This window comes from Hyalella azteca, unplaced genomic scaffold, assembly GCF_000764305.2.
Source record: "Hyalella azteca isolate HAZT.00-mixed unplaced genomic scaffold, Hazt_2.0.2 contig5048, whole genome shotgun sequence".
Classification (NCBI taxonomy): domain Eukaryota; kingdom Metazoa; phylum Arthropoda; class Malacostraca; order Amphipoda; family Hyalellidae; genus Hyalella; species Hyalella azteca.
The window spans coordinates 1-18,410 of NW_025935252.1; the positions used below are offsets into that span (position 1 = coordinate 1).

General features: G+C 40.8%; 1 protein-coding gene and 1 long non-coding RNA gene across 2 annotated transcripts; both read right to left on the bottom strand.

The window, feature by feature from the left end:
- Positions 1-381: 381 nt before the first annotated feature.
- Positions 382-6,024, bottom strand: LOC125177803 (the record flags this gene model as incomplete). The annotated part of the gene is given in 4 exon segments (XM_047880238.1): positions 382-485; positions 795-1,018; positions 4,939-5,118; positions 5,997-6,024. Coding segments are annotated over 4 exon segments (536 nt in total), but the record flags the coding sequence as incomplete, so codon positions are not given.
- A 4,672-nt stretch (positions 6,025-10,696) lies between these two features.
- LOC125177804 lies at positions 10,697-16,773 on the bottom strand. The gene is made up of 3 exons (XR_007156668.1): positions 16,497-16,773; positions 11,805-13,477; positions 10,697-10,729 (listed from the first exon to the last, which is right to left on the bottom strand). It is a non-coding gene; the product is annotated as an uncharacterized LOC125177804 (long non-coding RNA).
- Positions 16,774-18,410: the final 1,637 nt, after the last annotated feature.

Below are 18,410 nucleotides of genomic sequence, written 5' to 3' on the forward strand. Positions count from 1 at the left end.
CGACAGTCAGTCAAGGATACGACAGTCAACCAAGGCTGCGACAGTCAACCAAGGCTGCGACAGTCAACCAAGGCTGCGACAGTCAACCAAGGCTGTGACAGTCAACCAAGGCTGCGACAGTCAACCAAGGCTGCGACAGTCAACCAAGGCTGCGACAGTCAACCAAGGCTGCGACAGTCAGCCAAGGCTGCGACAGTCAGTCAAGGATACGACAGTCGGTCAAAGATGCGACAGTCAGTCAAGGATGCGACAGTCAGCCAAGGCTGCGACAGTCAGTCAAGGATACGACAGTCAGTCAAAATGCAACAGTCAGTCAAGAATGCTAGTCAAGGACATGATATCAGTAGATCCAGCAGTAGACTGACCAGCTCTAGGGGCGTGGGCAGCACCAGCTGCTGACAGTGCTCAGTCAGCGCCGTGATCAGCGTTTGACTGTCATCAGCGAGCTGACGTCGAGCTGCGTCACGCTCTCCAGCGTCAGCGCTCTGGAAAATTTAAATATGTTAAATATATTCCAACAACAATTTCGTCACATATTTTCGGTTAATGCAGCCTTTTTAAATTCTATACTCAAGCATCGACAAATGTTATAGTTCAGATTATACATCTTACTGATAATTATACGTATACGTGAGACTCGTATACGCGAGACTCGTATATGTGAGACTCGTATACGCGAGACTCGTATACGTGAGACTCGTATACATGAGACTCGTACACGTGAGACTTGTACACGTGAGACTCGTATACGAGAGACTCGTATACGAGAGACTCGTATACTAATAAACACTCACGTGCATGTCAGGGTAGTTGATCGCTGCAGGTACCAGGAAGAAGTCATCGCCATCAGGATGGTCAGGTCGGTACCACTTGTCCAGCAGGTCTTTGTGCTGGTCACTGACAAGGTGGTCCAGCAACTGGGCATGACAGGTCCTAGTGATGCTGGACGGCAGGACTGGACTGTCCAGCTGTCCGTGCCATAACACTAGTGGTATCACGACGCTGGTGCGGCACACGCCTGAAGGTTATGGGTATGATGGTTGGTAAGGAATGATACGACAGATAATGATAAGTAACTATGATATGGTAGCCGGGTAGTGTCAGCTACCTTTAATAAAGAAAATAGCTAACTACACCGGTAATAAACATAACAGCTACCTATAATAAACATAATAGCTAACTATAATAAACATAATAAACTGACACAATAAATGGTCTATGAATACTACAGTAGTCTCAGCTTTTAATAAGTATACCTACACAAAAAATGGTCTATGAATAATACAGCAGTGTCAGCTTATGATAACCTACCAAAATAACGAATGTGAGCAACGACGGAATGATAAGTAGCAGCAAATGATAAGGAGCCATACTTTAAAAACTCGCTAAGTGAACGTAAGTACTTACGCACTGTTTTCTTGTTTATGATTGGTGGATTTTGCTTGAAAGGCCGTCAATGATTGGCTGATGAACTTACGATCTCTTAACTTTTTTTGAAAGTATGGCCGCAGGTCAGACGCTGGATTTAAACTGAGTTTCATTAACTTAACTGGCGTTCATTTAAAAGATACTTCTGGGTCTGGCTACAAGAAAACGAGAGATTCTCTACAGCCACGTACTGTAATTTGACTAATTTCTATCGAAAAAGTACATTTGCTTATTACGATGATTTGCTTATTACCGTACAAAGTATGGATCACTTTGCTGCTAGAAAAAAATTTGACACCCATGAAGCATCCAGAAAAATGTGAAAATTTTCATCAAATTTGAAATTTGGACAAAAATTGAAAAAAAGTTGGGAAGAAAATTTTCATAAAAAATTTGAAAAATTTTCACTAGGAAAATTTTTCATCACGAAAATACGTTGTAATTTACCTGCAAGAACAGTCTCAGCGACGTCCGTGACGTCACGAGCAGTAACGCAAAACGTCGCGTCATCGCCGGCGTCGGCGACGGGTCCATAGACGACGTTGAGGTGCCAGCCCTGGGCCAGGGCCGTGGCCCGCAGCTGGGGGACCACGTGTGGCCCCAGACACGACACCTCCGTCCACGCCTCTGTGGGACACGTACGGGTCAGCATGGGTCAAATGGTCCAAATAGTGACACACAAGCGGGGTCAGAAAAATGGTGGGGTCAAATGGTCTAAATAGTGACACACAGGTGGGGTCACAAAAATGGTAGGGTCAAATTGTCCAAATAGTGACAGTGGAACAATATGGGACAAATGACCATTTTTGGGACCCCAATAGTGGGGTTACAAAAATGGCGGGGTCATATTGTCGAAATAGTGACACGCCGACGGGGTCACGAAAATGGCGGGGTCAAATTGTCTAAAAAGAGACCTACTTTCTCCAAGTAGCATTGATACGGCCTACCACGTGCCAAAGTGGGTTCGAAGAACCCAACACAAGGGCTAAAATTGCAAAGCTATTTAGACAGTCTCATTAATTTCTCTGAATACGTGGTCAACTGAGGGCTTGTCTATGAGAGATTTAATATTGTTTAAAAGACAATTCCACACAAACCGTTTATAACACTTATTATGGTTACCTACATGTCATTATTATAATAAATTCCTAATTTGTTCAATAAAATACTCGTTCAGTATATAAAACTCATTATAGTTACACGTCATTATTATAATAAGTTAATAACTAGTTCGATTAAATACTCGCTCGGTACATAACACTTATGATAGTTACACGTCATTATTGTAATAAATTCCTAATCTGTTCGATGAAATACTTACTCAGTACATAACATGTCGTTATATTATAGTTACACTTATGATAGTTACATTTCATTATAATACTGAATTCCTAATTTGTTCAATGAAATACTCGCTCAGTACATAAGTTATTATAGTTACATGTCATTATTATACCTAAAATTAATTAATAATTTGTTCATTAAAACACTGACCGCGCGTCGCGCACACATATAAGGTGACACAGCGCCCGCGCTCGCGCTCCCTTCTGCTGCGCTCATCCGTGGCGCCCTCGGCAGGACTCGTCTCCTCAAGGGCGCCGCCCTCCAGCAGCCTTCTCACCGCCAGAGGGAAGCTCGACAGCAACGGCAGGTCTGTCGGTGGAGGACCTGAGTCCTTGCCGCGGCTTTGAGGGACAACCTGCGACGCCGCGGGACCCGACATCGACATTCCTGCAGGAGCATTCACAGAAATGGGTCATCCTGACCTACTTTGGTGCGGCAAAAGGACGTATCTGTGCAGAAATGGGTCATCCTGATCTACATTGGTGCGGCAAAAGGACGTATCTGTTCCGAAATGCTTTATCCTGACCTACTTTGGTGCGGCAAAAGTACAAATCTGTGCAGAAATGGGTCATCCTGACCTACTTTGGTGCAGCAAAAGGACATATCTGTGCAGAAATGGGTCATCCTGACCTACTTTGGTGCGGCTAAAGGACGTATCTGGGCAGAAATGGGTCATCCTGACCTACTTTGGTGCGGCTAAAGAACGTATCAGTGCTACGTGCAGAAAGTGTGTAAGTATTCGAAAAATTTGCCTCACTCATAATTCTGAGCAATGGGCAATGGTTAATTTGGGTTTGGGATTCGTAGTTTTTTGTTTTTCATTTGGTGCTGAGCGAGTACATCGTCTTGGTTGATTCTTGGAAACCAAGGCATTAAAGGAAGGCTTCCATAAACTTTTTTTAACTTCTCAACATGCAAGATTAAGCTTTTATGTCGATTGCAGGCTTAGCAAGTGAGAATCTTTACCTAATATCCATTGCTCCTTTCGTGAACAATACAACATTGTTTTGTTATGCTATGTTTCTTATACTCCTTTACCCCATAAGGACTGATAAATAACCCTACTTTTTAATTTACTCACTGAGAGTGAAATTGTCATGGAATACAGGAAATAAGTGGGGAGTTTGAAGCAATCATTAAACAGACATCCACATTTTCAGAGCATAAGATACCCCTAATGAATAAATTTATTTTATTCAAGATGAAGCTTCTTCCGAGCGTTACGTAAAACGAAGCTTTAATAATATGATCGCGATATTATTTGTGCAGGAGGTAACACTAGGGTTTGAGACATGAATGAGTGATGGATGATACGAAGCTTGAATATTGTGGAGAAATAAAGAATTAGTGTCTTAAGTTGTTCTATGGGTTGTCGAATGTAATAAAATTTTAATAATGTACGTAAATACACAATTAATTTATTCAATTATAAGAAACAGAGGAAATTGATTGCGAGCTTAGATCAACCTAATCAACGGACGTCTGTTTTTACAATGTAGTTGCGGCTAAGCGTAAAATAACACTCAAGTGCCAGGGGTGACGAATAAAATCATATTATTCATGACGTGACATGATGTAACAAAAGTCACACACAATAAATGGTCTATGAATACTACAGTAGTCTCAGCTTTTAATAAGTATACCTACACAAAAAATGGTCTATGAATAATACAGCAGTGTCAGCTAATGATAAGCTACCAAAAGAACGAATGTGACCTGCAACGGGATGATAAGTAGCGGCAAATGATAAGGTCAGACGCTGGATTTATACTGAGTTTCATCAACTTAACTGGCGCTCATTTAAAAGATACTTCTGGCTACAAGAAAGCGAGAGATTCTCTACAGCCACGTACTGTAATTTCTATCGAAAAAGTACATTTGCTTATTACGATGATGCTTTGACTACGTACAAGCTACCGTACAAAGCAAGGATCAATTTAATGGTAGAAAAAGTTCGGCACCCATGAAGCATCAAGAAAATTTTTAAATTTTTATCAAATTTGCAGAAATTTGAAAAATTGAAAAAAAGTTGGGAAAAAAGTAAAAAATTTTCATCAAAAATTTGAAAATTTTTAATCAAAACTAAAATTTGAATGATTTTCATCAAAAATTTGAAAAATTTTTACCAATAAAATTTTTTTATCACAAAAATACGTTGCAATTCACCCGCAAGAACAGCCTCAGCGACGTCTGTGACGTCACGAGCAGTAACGCAAAACGTCGCGTCATCGCGGGCGTCGGCGACGGGCCCATAGACGACGTTGAGGTGCCAGCCCTGGGCCAGGGCCATGACCCGCAGCTTGGGGACCACATGTGGTCCCAGACACGACACCTCCGCCCACGCCTCTGTGGTACACGCACGGGTCAGCATGGGTCAAATGATCCAAATAGTGACACACGGGCGGGGTCAGAAAAATGGTGGGGTAATATTGTCTAAATAGTGACACACAGGCGGGGTCACAAAAATGGTGGGGTCAAATTGTCTAAATAGTGACACACAAGTGGGGTCAGAAAAATGGTGGGGTCTAATTGTCTAAAAAGTTACACATTTTTTTCCAATTAGCATTGATACGGCCTATCCCAGGCCAAAGTGGGTCGAAGAACCCAACACAAGCGCTAAAATTGCATAGCTATTTAGACAGTCTAACTAATTTATTTATCTGAATAAGTGGTCACCTTGGGGCAAGACCATAAGAGAATTGACCAAGAATTGTCTATGAGAGAATTAACATATGGCAATAACATACCGTAGTTTAAAAGACAATTTCACACAAACCGTTTATAACACTTATTATGGTTACAAGTCATTATTATAATAAGTTAATAACTAGTTCGATGAAATACTCGCTCAGTACATAACATGTCATTATATTATAGTTACACTTATTATGGTCTCTTATACACATCTAGATGTGTATAAGAGACAGGGATACGACAGTCAGTCAAGGATACGACAGTCAACCAAGGCTGCGACAGTCAACCAAGGCTGCGACAGTCAACCAAGGCTGCGACAGTCAACCAAGGCTGCGACAGNTACAGCGCTAGTTCTTGGTAATTAAATTTCCCTTCGTTAAACAAAGAACATTATTTCTGCAAATAAAAAAAGACATGAAAGCTTCAATGGCGCGACGCTCGTCTACCGTCACTTTATTTCCAAGGGAAAGCAAGCGCGTCTATAACTTCATCCGCGCGGCCGCTGAGCCGCCATGCACCGCGTGACTGACCGGCAGCTGCGTGGATGTGAGAAGACATCCGTAGAGCAGGAACAGTGCTGAGCAGGAGCAGTTATGGGCAGGAACAGTGCTGAGCAGGAGCAGTTATGGGCAGGAACAGTGCTGAGCAGGAGCAGTTCTGGGCAGGAACAGTGCTGAGCAGGAACAGCTTCTTGGCAGGAACAGTGCTGAGCAGGAACAGCTTCTGAGCAGGAACAGTGCTGAGCAGGAACAGTGCTGAGCAGCAACAGTGCTGAGGCTGTCTCTTATACACATCTAGATGTGTATAAGAGACAGACCTGCACCACTGACCTAAGGCGCTGCCTGCACCACTGACCTAAGGCGCTGGCGACCTGCACCACTGACCTAAGGCGCTGGCGACCTGCACCACTGACCTAAGACGCTGCCTGCACCACTGACCTAAGGCGCTGGCGACCTGCACCACTGAACTAAGACGCTGGCGACCTGCACCATGAGTAGTGACGTGTTCTGTAGCGCAGGTCCGAGGCTTCGTCGCGCAGATCGCGTGCGCTGCCGACGACGCAAGAAGCCTAGGTATCGGTCTAGGTCTAGGTCGTCTAGGGACGGTAATCTAGAAGCTCTTTTCATAGTGCCTGTATCCTCACGATTACTGAACAATCACTGCGACAAATTAGTTGTTGTTCAAAACCGTACGTGTCAATTTTATGATATCAATGAAATATATTATACTTTTGTTAGATTTTATGTAATAATCAGTCATTTATTAGTAAAAAAATCGCCTTGAAACATGCCACGCTTTGACATTTTCCTGTTCGTAGCGCACTTATCGAAAATAGGTTCAAATTAAAACATATCTAAGGCAGGTCGAGCTCGAAAAATCACCAATTTTTGACTTGAGGGGCAGTGAAATTTGATCTCTTTTTGTAAATTAAGACCTAGACACTTCGGAGACCTCGATTAACAGTAAAGCGTATTTCTAACGATCTCTTCAACAAAGTGTCTAAAGTGAACAATTGTTATTAACAATTTACATTTTTAAAAGTGAAAGTGCAAAGAGAAGTAGGTATTGGAATGCAAAAATTTAAGATATTAAAAGATATCATTTCGAGGTTCTAGCTATAATTTGATCATCTCCATTGAACCGCACCGACGAAATTTATTTCAAACGAATGAAGAAATTCAAACCTAGTTGAAATTAATGAAATTTTAGACATATATTCCGTGGATTTTACATGACAGAAATTTTTTACTAAATAAACTTGACAACAAGTGGTTCCAGGAACTAAGTTGAGTTTAAATTCAATTAGGTTTAGTTAATTACGCAGGACGGCGCAGTTAAGAGACCAGCATCGGCAATTTTCGTGCAACATTACTTTGCGCCGGCAATATACGATAGGAAAATGTTCATTAGAATAATGATTGCTTAAGGAAAATTAAAGATACGTAGTGAAAATGTCACTAGATTGCTTGAATCGCCGATTCACTAGAAATTTAAAAGCGAAGAAAACTCCACAAAAATTCAGCATTTCTCTATTGAAAATGTTTCGGAGACCAGCTCCATCGTCAGTTCGATAAATCTAGAACACAAACACACTAACACAGTAAGAAAATTAATGAAGTTTGGAGTCAAAAGTGAAGAAACGTAGCGAAGAAAAGTCCGTTAGGATCTCCCGAAAATTGGCGAGGGAAGCTATAATTCTTGCAGTTAGAACGGAGCGACGCTCGGTTATGACACGATTATAGATTCTGCCTTACGGCTGACTCGATTATAGATTCAGTTCAACTCGTCATCGTGATGTATTCTGAATTTGCTAAATAAATTGCGAGCAAAATCAAACCATCACACAGCTTATCACTACTAGATAATTTTTACTTTATATTCGGTGAATTAAACACAAAACACAATGATGATCGGTCAGGGACAGAGAAGACACGAAGGAACGTATAACCGTCCCGCGGCGCGACAAAAAGGACACTGAGGTCTATCCTTACAAAAGACCCTGATTTAACAAATAAAAATGGAGCCTAAAATGTCAGCGGAGGCCAGAAAATGAAGAATATCATGTTCGTCACGAGCGGTTATAATTAAACACGCTTTAAAAGGACTGCAGGAATGCGAGTGTAAACTTTGTGAATGGATGAAGTGAAGCACTTGTTGATTCAGGGCAGGTATGATGACGGCATTTGCAGCAACATGATAATGAGCTACGGTACGTCTGAGCGGTGTACTAGCAGGAATATTTAGTCCAAAGGCGCTTGTGAATGAAGCAGTGCAACTTATTATTATGCTATGCAATATAGCATAGTTATTATGCTATGCAATATTGCATAGTTATTATGCTATGCAAGATTGCATAGTTATTATGCTATGCAAGATTGCATATATAGTGTTATTTTGCTATGCAATAGTTATTCTTAAGTCTCTAGGTCTATTGCTCTGGGAGCAATAGTCGAGTCTCCCATGTGATTGAAGCAGTGCAACGAATATAAAAGGAATATATTAAATACTTATAAGTGCCTAGTATTATAATACTACGCGGTAAGTATTCCCAAGTATTTGTGTAAATATTACTTCAAGTCAATTCATGACTTAACATCATCACACACAATCCCCACTGCCTGCACTCACCATCATCACACACAATCACCACTACCTGCACTCACCATCACCACAGCCTGCACTCACCATCACCACTACCTGCACCTGTCTCTTATACACATCTAGATGTGTATAAGAGACAGCTGCAGTGCTCTCAGAGAGCTGAGAGAATCCGAGGCCAGAAGATAGGATCCCTCCTTATCTTTCAGGTACATCAAAGCATAGTAGATGGCAGTAAGTTCAGCTGTGAAGATGGAATTTTCTCTGTTTAGTCTTGCCATTAGAGAGAATGTTTGTGACCAAACACCGGCTGCTGTTTGATTGGTGGTCTTTGAGCCATCACAGTAGACTGGTGAGTGGGATGGGTACTTGAGGAGGAGGTCCGCAAAGCAAGCTTGCCAAGCTGTGGGTGGAAGGTCTTGCTTCTTGGATGAGTGGAGGGAGAAGTCAATTTTTGNGACAGTCAGTCAAGGATGCGACAGTCAGTCAAGGATGCGACAGTCAGTCAAGGATGCTACAGTCAGCCAAGGATGCGACAGTCAGTCAAGGATGCGATAGTCAGTCAAGGATGCGACAGTCAGTCAAGGATGCGACAGTCAGTCAAGGATGCGACAGTCAGTCAAGGATGCTACAGTCAGTCAGGGATGCGACAGTCAGTCAAGGATGCGACAGTCAGTCAAGGATGCAACAGTCAGTCAAGGATGCGACAATCAGTCAAGAATGCGACAGTCAGTCAATGATGCGACAGTCAGTAAATGATGCAACAGTAAGTCAAGGATGCTACAGTCAGTCAAGGATGCTACAGTCAGTCAAGGATACGACAGTCAGTCAAGGATGCGACAGTCAGTCAAGGATGCAACAGTCAGCCAAGGATGCGACAGTCAGTCAAGGATGCGACAGTCAGCCAAGGATGCTACAGTCAGTCAAGGATACGACAGTCAGTCAAGGATGCGACAACCAGTCAAGGATGCGAGTCAGTCAAGGATGCAACAGTCAGTCAAGGATCGACAGTCAGCCAAGGATGCAACAGTCAGTCAAGGATGCAACAGTCAGTCAAGAATGCTACAGTAAGTCAAGGATGCAACTGTCAGTCAAGGATGCAACTGTCAGTCAAGGATGCGATAGTCAGTCAAGGATGCGATAGTCAGTCAAGGATGCGATAGTCAGTCAAGGACGCGACAGTCAGTCAAGGATGCTACAGTAAGTCAAGGATGCAACTGTCAGTCAAGGATTCGACAGTCAGCCAAGGATGCTACAGTCAGCCAAGGATGCTACAGTCAGTCAAGGATGCAACAGTCAGCCAAGGATGCTACAGTCAGTCAAGGATGCTACAGTCAGCCAAGGATGCGACAGTCACTCAAGGATGCATTCTACTAATGGGGGTAAAACTAATTGAGCAAATGGGGAAAAACTAATTCTACTAATGGGGGAAAAACTAATTCTACTAATGGGGGGAAAAACGAATTCTACTAATGGGGGAAAAACGAATTCTACTAATGGGGGAAAAACGAATTCTACTAAAGGGGGAAAAACTAATTGAGCTAATGGGGAAAAACTAATTCTACTAATGGGGAAAAACTAATTCTACTAATGGGGGAAAACTAATTCTACTAATGGGGGAAAACTAATTCTACTAATGGGGAAAACTAATTCTACTCATGGGGGAAAACTAATTCTACTAATGGGGGAAAACTAATTCTACTAATGGGGGAAAACTAATTCTACTAATGGGGGAAAACTAATTCTACTAATGGGGGAAAAACTAATTCTACTAATGTGGGAAGTAAGGGTGCTAATGAATAATCTAATGACACTAATGTGGAAACTAATGGTCAACTGGGACTAGTGGACAAAGAGGTACCTACTAGCCTACTAGGTCTAGTGGACTACTAGTCACAGGAGTAGGTAGCGGACTTATGCTCAACGAGGACTAGTGAGATAATCGACATTCGGGACTAAAGGAATAATGGTCATCTAGTATGCTAGTTTTAAAATAGTTATCATGTTAATGGAAGTAATGAAAGTCTCGGGATCGCTTGTCGGCACACGCTACGCTTGTACGAGTAGGTGTCGGTACACTCAGAGCAATCGAATGTCTTAACGTACAGCCACCGCGACCGTTCGCAACGGAACAAGTCATACTCACGCTGCGTCCATCGCCAAGCTGGAAAATGGAAAAAAAATCCGTCAATTCATCTTAAAACTATGTACTTTATATTATGAAATTATGGTAGTTAAAGAAAAACAGATTATACAGGAAAATTGTCGGATCATTTGATTGATTACATCTTTTGATTAGAAAATGAAAACTAAATTGCTCGCAGTTATAAACAGGCAATGGAGTGTTTCTAAAACTGTCATTGGTGTTGAAGTTAACCGGTAAAACATATTTAAGTTAATTATAGCAATCATACAAGAAAGCACGCTTCCGATAACTTGATGCCAGGTTGCAGTTAACTTAGTTAACTTCACATCCGCGGCACCAATGAAGCAATTAAAAACCTAACATGCTAATGAAAATAGTAGCATATTCCCTTATGAATGTAAATCGACGTATCAGTTATGCTGGGCTTACATGTGGCACATGAATGGTATGGTGCACGAATGCTTTTAGAGATAAATCTTTACATGAAGAAACATGAAATTCATGACGGTTAGATGCAAATGAAACGGCTGGATTTTGTCTACTTAAGAAATGATTAGATTTATTTTTTAAACCGAACGCACGATAGGTGCGTCGCTAAAAATTGTGGAAAACCTATCAAGTCCCTAGGGCTTCCGCTCAATGAAGATCACCCGAGCTTGGCGTCTGATATATTTTTTGATCTCGTTTGGTTAATAATGGAAGCCACATTATAAACCTAACAAAAAAATTAGCCTGTCAGTAACCCGATTATTTGACACTCAAAATGCTTCCGGTGGGTATTAATTTGGCTTCTGGAAGTGAGGCTTCCTTGAAACTTGGCTTCTTACTCATTTGAATTACTCATTTACTCTAAAAAAAATTTTTCAACATCTAAAATTGCACTGAAAGAAGTCACCGCCAACTTTATCCATCGAAAACACAAAAATGTAATTTCGTACTTGAATGTTTCGCAACTCATCAAGTGTACTCACTCTTCGCTCCTGACTGAGGTGTCATCTTTGTCAAAATTGCACTTTACGAAGTCACCGCCAACTTTATCCATCGAAAACACGAAACGTATTTGAATGTTTCGCAACTCATCAAGTGTACTCACTCTTCGCTCCTGACTGAGGTGTCATCTTTGACGGACTGGGACGATGAGCAGCTGCTCCCCATACTCGAGCTCTTCCTTCTGCAGGAGTCCAGTCAAGGAGTCGGAGTCTCCAGACGAAGTCGTCAGGTAACAATGCAGAGCCACCAGCTCGGGGCAGCAATCAAGTAACTTATCATCGTCATGGGGACCCAAAAAAGCTGTTGTATAACACGCTTAATGTATTTGTAGGCAGAAGGTCATCCTCCCGATCATAGGTAATGTTTGAGGTTATAATTTACTATGATTATTATGGAGCGTTGCAGCGTCAGAGCAGAGTTCACACATTAGTACGTACAGTATTCACAATAGTATTTATAAGTTGCAGTTTCAGAAGCATTATGATGGGTATTTAAACTCACACGCTGTCTCAACAAAAAAAAAGTGGATCAACATGAAAGCACCATAGGGTATTCATGGAAGCATGTAGAACACCAACGATCATAATTAAACATCATGCAGGAATGTTTTTTTCACAATTCAGATCACGTGGCAAGCAAGGATGCTCTTAGAATCATGATCGTAAGAAGTGGATTTACCTATACGTTAATGATTGTGACCACACCAAACGGGACAGGAACCTGTACACGTACGATGCCGCGCACGTCTCACGGCACCAACAGGTTTTGTGCACGGGCTCGCGTGGAAGGTCGTTGGCAGTGGAACATGAATTTCAAAGAGAATTTTATTTCATGCATTATTTCCGGTTGACATATATCTTCACGCCTACGTGAATCTTAATTCACTGAAGATTTATACCTTCTTGTCATTCCACATCGTAATACTGATCTCAATACTGAGGCTCGCAACTACAGAAATCGAACTAACACGAAAATTTCATTAGAGAAACTGTGAGCAGTTTTTAGCAGTTTACCACAATTTGCTGTCCCTAATCTCACTTAACGCTAAACACATAACAAACAATACCGTCCCATGGCATTTCTCAACAGTCCTACTGACTCCTACACTTGGCGTATGTCTTTAGTCGATTCTGTGTAATGGTTTTCCGGCAACAAGCCTTAATTTTTTAGAAAAACTATCTAATCTTTCGCTCTGTCATCTATTTGGACAGTTACATTTCTCAGGCTGTATTAAAATCATATTATTTACTAAAATATACCGCCATATCCAAACACTTTCGCGAGGTATTTAACGATTCTGACGCAGTCATTGCTCGTCGATGCTACCTGTCACATCCAAGAGGCAGTGAAGCAATCTTGAAGATTTTCTTTGAACCAGTCAGTCCATCCTAATGTTCGTGAATAATTCGATCTAAAATTAAAATTCAAATTGATAACAAACAATAGCCTACAAATCCGCAACAAACGTAGCGCTCATCAACAGGCTTCATTTTCAAACGCATAATATTTAAACGCTTAACACATATTTGAACACATATTCAAATATAATTTCCATTCAATGTCACACTGGTTCAGAAAATAACTTCATTCGACACTTTTTTGTCAGAAATTTTAGTCAGAGCTTCGCAGTAAATGAAGTTACAGGAGATTTGCTTTATAGTCCGTGAACTTTCAAGTCATCCTGAGTAGAACGGCCACGATGGGAGGGAGGGGGAGGGGGGGGAGATCCGAACTTCAAAGAGGCCTGCGCAACGAACTGCACGTCGAGTAGCGATCCTGTAATACAAATACTTATAAAATGTTGTATTTTTCCCCATTTAACAACTGAATGTATGCAGTTGATAGTTAAATGCGTAAGAACGGGGATAATTTTGAATTTATGATTATTAAGTTTGGACAAATAATGAGACGAATTAATTGAAAATAAACAGGCATTTATTCGAAGTACTAACATCGAGCAAGTTATATGCAGAAAATCTTGTGTCTCTTGCTCTTACTAGTTGTGCACTTGGGGTTACATCGTACAAACGATGAACCAAGTATATTTTTACAAAATAAGAAACTCTTTGTATTCAAGTATCAAGTTGAATTTGCATATTAATAATGAACTAAGAAAGGAAGTAGTTAACTTGTAGAGCGAAGGGTTGGCGACATGAACATAAGAGTACTTTGGCACAAAAATAGATCCTATGGCGTCAGAATCAAGAATATTTGCTCTAATAAACGAAGAATTTGGCAGCAAATGGTGCATCCGTCGCGTGCCCAGGGCATTCTCAACAGTAAACTTGGCACCCACATACCCCAAGTTGTCAAATGAAGACTTATTATCGCGTCAGGCGGTACTTACCAGCCGGGGGGCATAGTTTAGCTAAGTCGTTGGCACCGATACCACTAAAGTTAAAAATTAGACTTACACTTGGGTAATGTACGTATAGGCTACTTGAGACTATGCGTTCATACACCGTAGAATATACATAAGATAGCAGAACATAGATGCTAAAAGCTATTAAATGATATCCACAATTTGTCTACAATATATAGAATGAGTTTGTTACTTCCTTGAGATACAAGGCTTCAAATTTCTTGCTTTCAATGATAAAAAAAAATTAAAAAAAAAACAGCAGGCTTAATGTATAGGAACTTTGGAAATGAGTAATCCGTCAGAAATAAATTGTGCTGACGATAATGCAAAAAAAAAAACGATAAAGATTTAGCTGGAAATTTTCCTACATTATTTTTACATTGATAACCAATTAAAGTCGCTCAACGTTCATATTTAGAGCCAATTGAAGCGAGTTTAGAGAAATTGTTGCATATATATCAACTAACCCGGATTTTCGAACTGCATGCGTTTGAAGTGTTCAAACAATCTCTGGATGGTATTTAAAATGTTTCCGGGTGGTAGTGATGTCAAAATTCTGTCTCTCGTATAGTGTTAGTCTAGCTTCTTCCGCTTGGGGTGCTTTTTAAAGCTAATTGCTCAGAACTTATAAAAAATCATAATACTTATGATACATACAGTATTATAACTAATCTTTCTCAACTTGAATTCACAGCAGCACTATAAGAAATCTCTCAATAGTCTCCAAAAATAAGTAAAAAATAAAATAAAAAAACACACACACGTAGGCAGTGGGCTATTTTAAATTATGCTTAAATATGTATGGCACCAACGCTGGCAAGCTTGCTAACATCATTTGAGGTACAAAATAGATCGTGAAAATTTTCCTGCCTAATTATATCGATTTTAATAATATTCTTAGAAATCGTAAGAGTTAGTAGGGAAAAATTTATTACGACAGCCACACGGCTCCAGCCAACGACAACCAAGACCTCTTCAGCCCTTTAGGGTTTTTCGTATAAGGCTATAAGCGTTTCAAAGGGCACTACATTGATTTCTCTTGATAGATAGAAGACTAACTTAGTTAGGTTCAATATCTGTAGCGATCCCGAACTCGTGGAATCAACGGGAGACCAATACTCAGGTTTCTCAAGCCATTGAACAAGTTTGAATATTAACGAATTAAGGTATATTTTAGAGTTGAATAAGTTATTGCAAACAAATATATGTAAATCCTAACTCTTGTAATTTGACCCTGCTGAATATGTATACTAAATTATACTTATATATACCCTTCCGAGCTCGACAAATGACCAGCCGGATAAACATCGAACCTCGTTAATTTGAATTCAGCGAGAAACCGTGCTCACTACTCACTAGCAAGATGAAAAAAGTCACAAATCTACATTTGACACCGAGTCAATTATTAGAATAAAAAGCTGTTGTCAGGTAGACATCACAGCCATTATCGCAGGCTTTATTCGCAGCTAACTCCTGAACAGGGCTTTGAGTTAGGTACCATAAGGATATTATGACATTTTCGCCTTGCCAAACTTTGCGGGACGGTGATAGAAATTAACCGCGTTGATCTTACTGCTTACACTAGTTAGTCAAGTACCTATCAAAATAAATAATAATATTAAAAGCAATATTAATACCATTTTATTTATGATTATTAACAGATAGCACTACGTGAGGCACCATTAGCAGGATAAGGATAAGAAATTTCCATTAATTATTATTATTATTAATGAATAAGAATTATATGAGTAGAAAGAAAAGGGACCCGAGAAACTTGAAACATGGTTATTAAGTAGAAGTTAACATACCTTACTTCATTCTATCCTAAATCCAGTAATCGGTCCGATTCCGAATGCGAACACATACAAACGAATGAACGGATTCATTCACAAGCGTTCGGTGACGACGAGGACATTTGAGTATATTTGGTAAGGCAGTTAGAAGCCTATGATTGATGTTTGGGTTAGTACCTAGGTAGCTTCTATAGTTTTGGATAGTTAAAATCTTAGCGGAATTAAGACCTCATTCCGCGTATTTTCTTTTTGTGAATTGCTCATTAAAACATGCTCACGAGTCACGACTAAGTCACGAGTCACGACACTGGATGAAGTTGAATCTCAATTCTCAATGACTAAAGACCCAAGCATAAAGCAACATTGTAATATGCGTAAACGTTAAATCGTGAGCAAATAAGCAAGCCACAACACCGGAAGCAAGTCTCTCAACACGCGTGTCGGCGACCGAATCATGAAAATATTTGTACTAGCCTAAGAGGAAACTTCTTTCCAAAATGATTAAGAGACATTGATACCAATCGTTTATTTCATCAATAAAAGTCAACTAATACCCAAGTATTTACTTACCAGGATATTTTAGCGATCGAAAATGTATCTACTCAACTTGGGTTGGAAGGCATAGATTTTAGTTGGTTACCTTTAAACTTGTACTTTGCGACATGTCGAGCGAAGGTACACTTCAACAGCAACTATGCTTTATGATTTGTTGTCGGCATCTGTGTACACAACATCAGTAACAAAATGAAACAAAAGTAATCACGGTATAATTAAACACTGAGGCAACATGATCATTGGTCTTTGAGTAATTTTTCTTCTACTTCACGAATCACGATCACCTCGTTCACAATAAGAGTACGACGGTTGAGGCACAACCTCAGACACGAGCTCGACCTGCACACATCCACCACCCACAGCGTCTAATGGCCATCTAGCGTCAGCAGTCAGCACAGGCTTGGCAGGCAGCTCGCACTCGCTGGCAGCCTGGCTTCTCTTTTCGCACCCCACAGCCTCACCCACCCTTTTCTCTGACGTCACTTCACTCACTTGTCGTTTATTGGTGCCGGCACTCTTGTCGCCTGTGCGTGTAAGAACAGATTGTTTTGTTTAGAAAATGAGAGAAGTCTGGGGAACAGAGATAAAACAGTCCGTCTTAAAGATTTATTTCGAATTCTGTTAGACCGGGAATTCAATGGTGGTAAACAAAAAGTATTTACCTATGTTAGTATGATGCAAACGGTTCGACCACGAATACCTGGATAGATTCTAAGACAAGCTCCAGTGCTACTTTCATCTCTATTAAATCAATTCGCAGATGACAGAACCGCACGAATATTCATTTCTATTACCTGATTTCCCTATCGCGTACTTAATGAAATAAAAGCGCTAACCGGGATTCTCTTGAATTTCCAAACATGAACATACATTATTTTCATGCAAGTACAGAATTTTTTTAATGTAGTTCCACTCCAACGAAGTGGAAACTCAACTAGCACAGTGGCACGCCACCGCCATTTGACGCACGCTCGTCCATGGTTGCGCTCGTCTGTCTGGCCAAGAACAGCTGGTGCAGCGGGTCACGCAAGATGGTAGTCTCGCAGGAGCACGTCAAATTTACCCTCTCAGGTATGCAGTGCACTTCGCCATGGTATGGAAGCCGAGTCATTAGAACATTACTTTCTTAATGATTAAATATTCCGAAGTCATAGAGAGAAATTTCAGGACAAATTCTTCACTCCACTGTAGAGTGATGTCCTTGCCTGGGAGCGACAGCATTTTTTTTCTTTTCGTGTCTGCGTTGCGAGGATCTGCAAAGTTTGTTGAACCTGCATTGACGTGTTCGTGAATTCATTATTAAAGGCCTCTTTCTGTCCCTCCTTTGGCGCTGCTCAAGCTACCTGAAATGTCTGTGGTCCAACCAACCACAATGAGATGAGCTTCTTCTCATTCAAAGTCGAATATGTTTTTTAAATTGCCATTTGTTTCTGTTTCCGGAGCCCAAAGGCATATTGGAAACATTTGCTCCCGCAACCAATTTGTCCTATAGGGCCCAGAGATGGAATCGAACTGACGCCTCTGAAGCCAGACAGTTTTTATGAGGGTGTAGTGTAGAAATGTAAGAGTGGAGTGTAGATAAGGTAGTGTGTAGTGAATATTGGGTGAAGTGTGGAGGGTGTAGAGCAGAAATGGTGCAGTGGAGTGTAGATAAGGTAGTGTATAGTGAATATTGGGTGAATTGTGGAGGGTGTAAGGTGGAAATTGCAGGGTATTGTGTGGAAATGGTGAAGTGGAGGTAGTGAATATAGGGTAGTGTGTTAAACAGTGTAGTGAATATAGGGTGAAGTGTGGAGGATGTAGTGCAGAAATAGGAGAGTGCAGTGTAGAAATGGTAGAATGGAGTGTAGATAAGGTAGTGTGTAGTGTGGATAGGGTGGAGGTATAGTCAGTATTTGGGAGGAGTTTTGCTGATAATGGTGGGTGTAGTGTAGACGAGGAAGAGTTAGTGTAGATGAGGGAGGGTGTAGTGTGGATTAAGAGGGAGCTAGAAACAAGA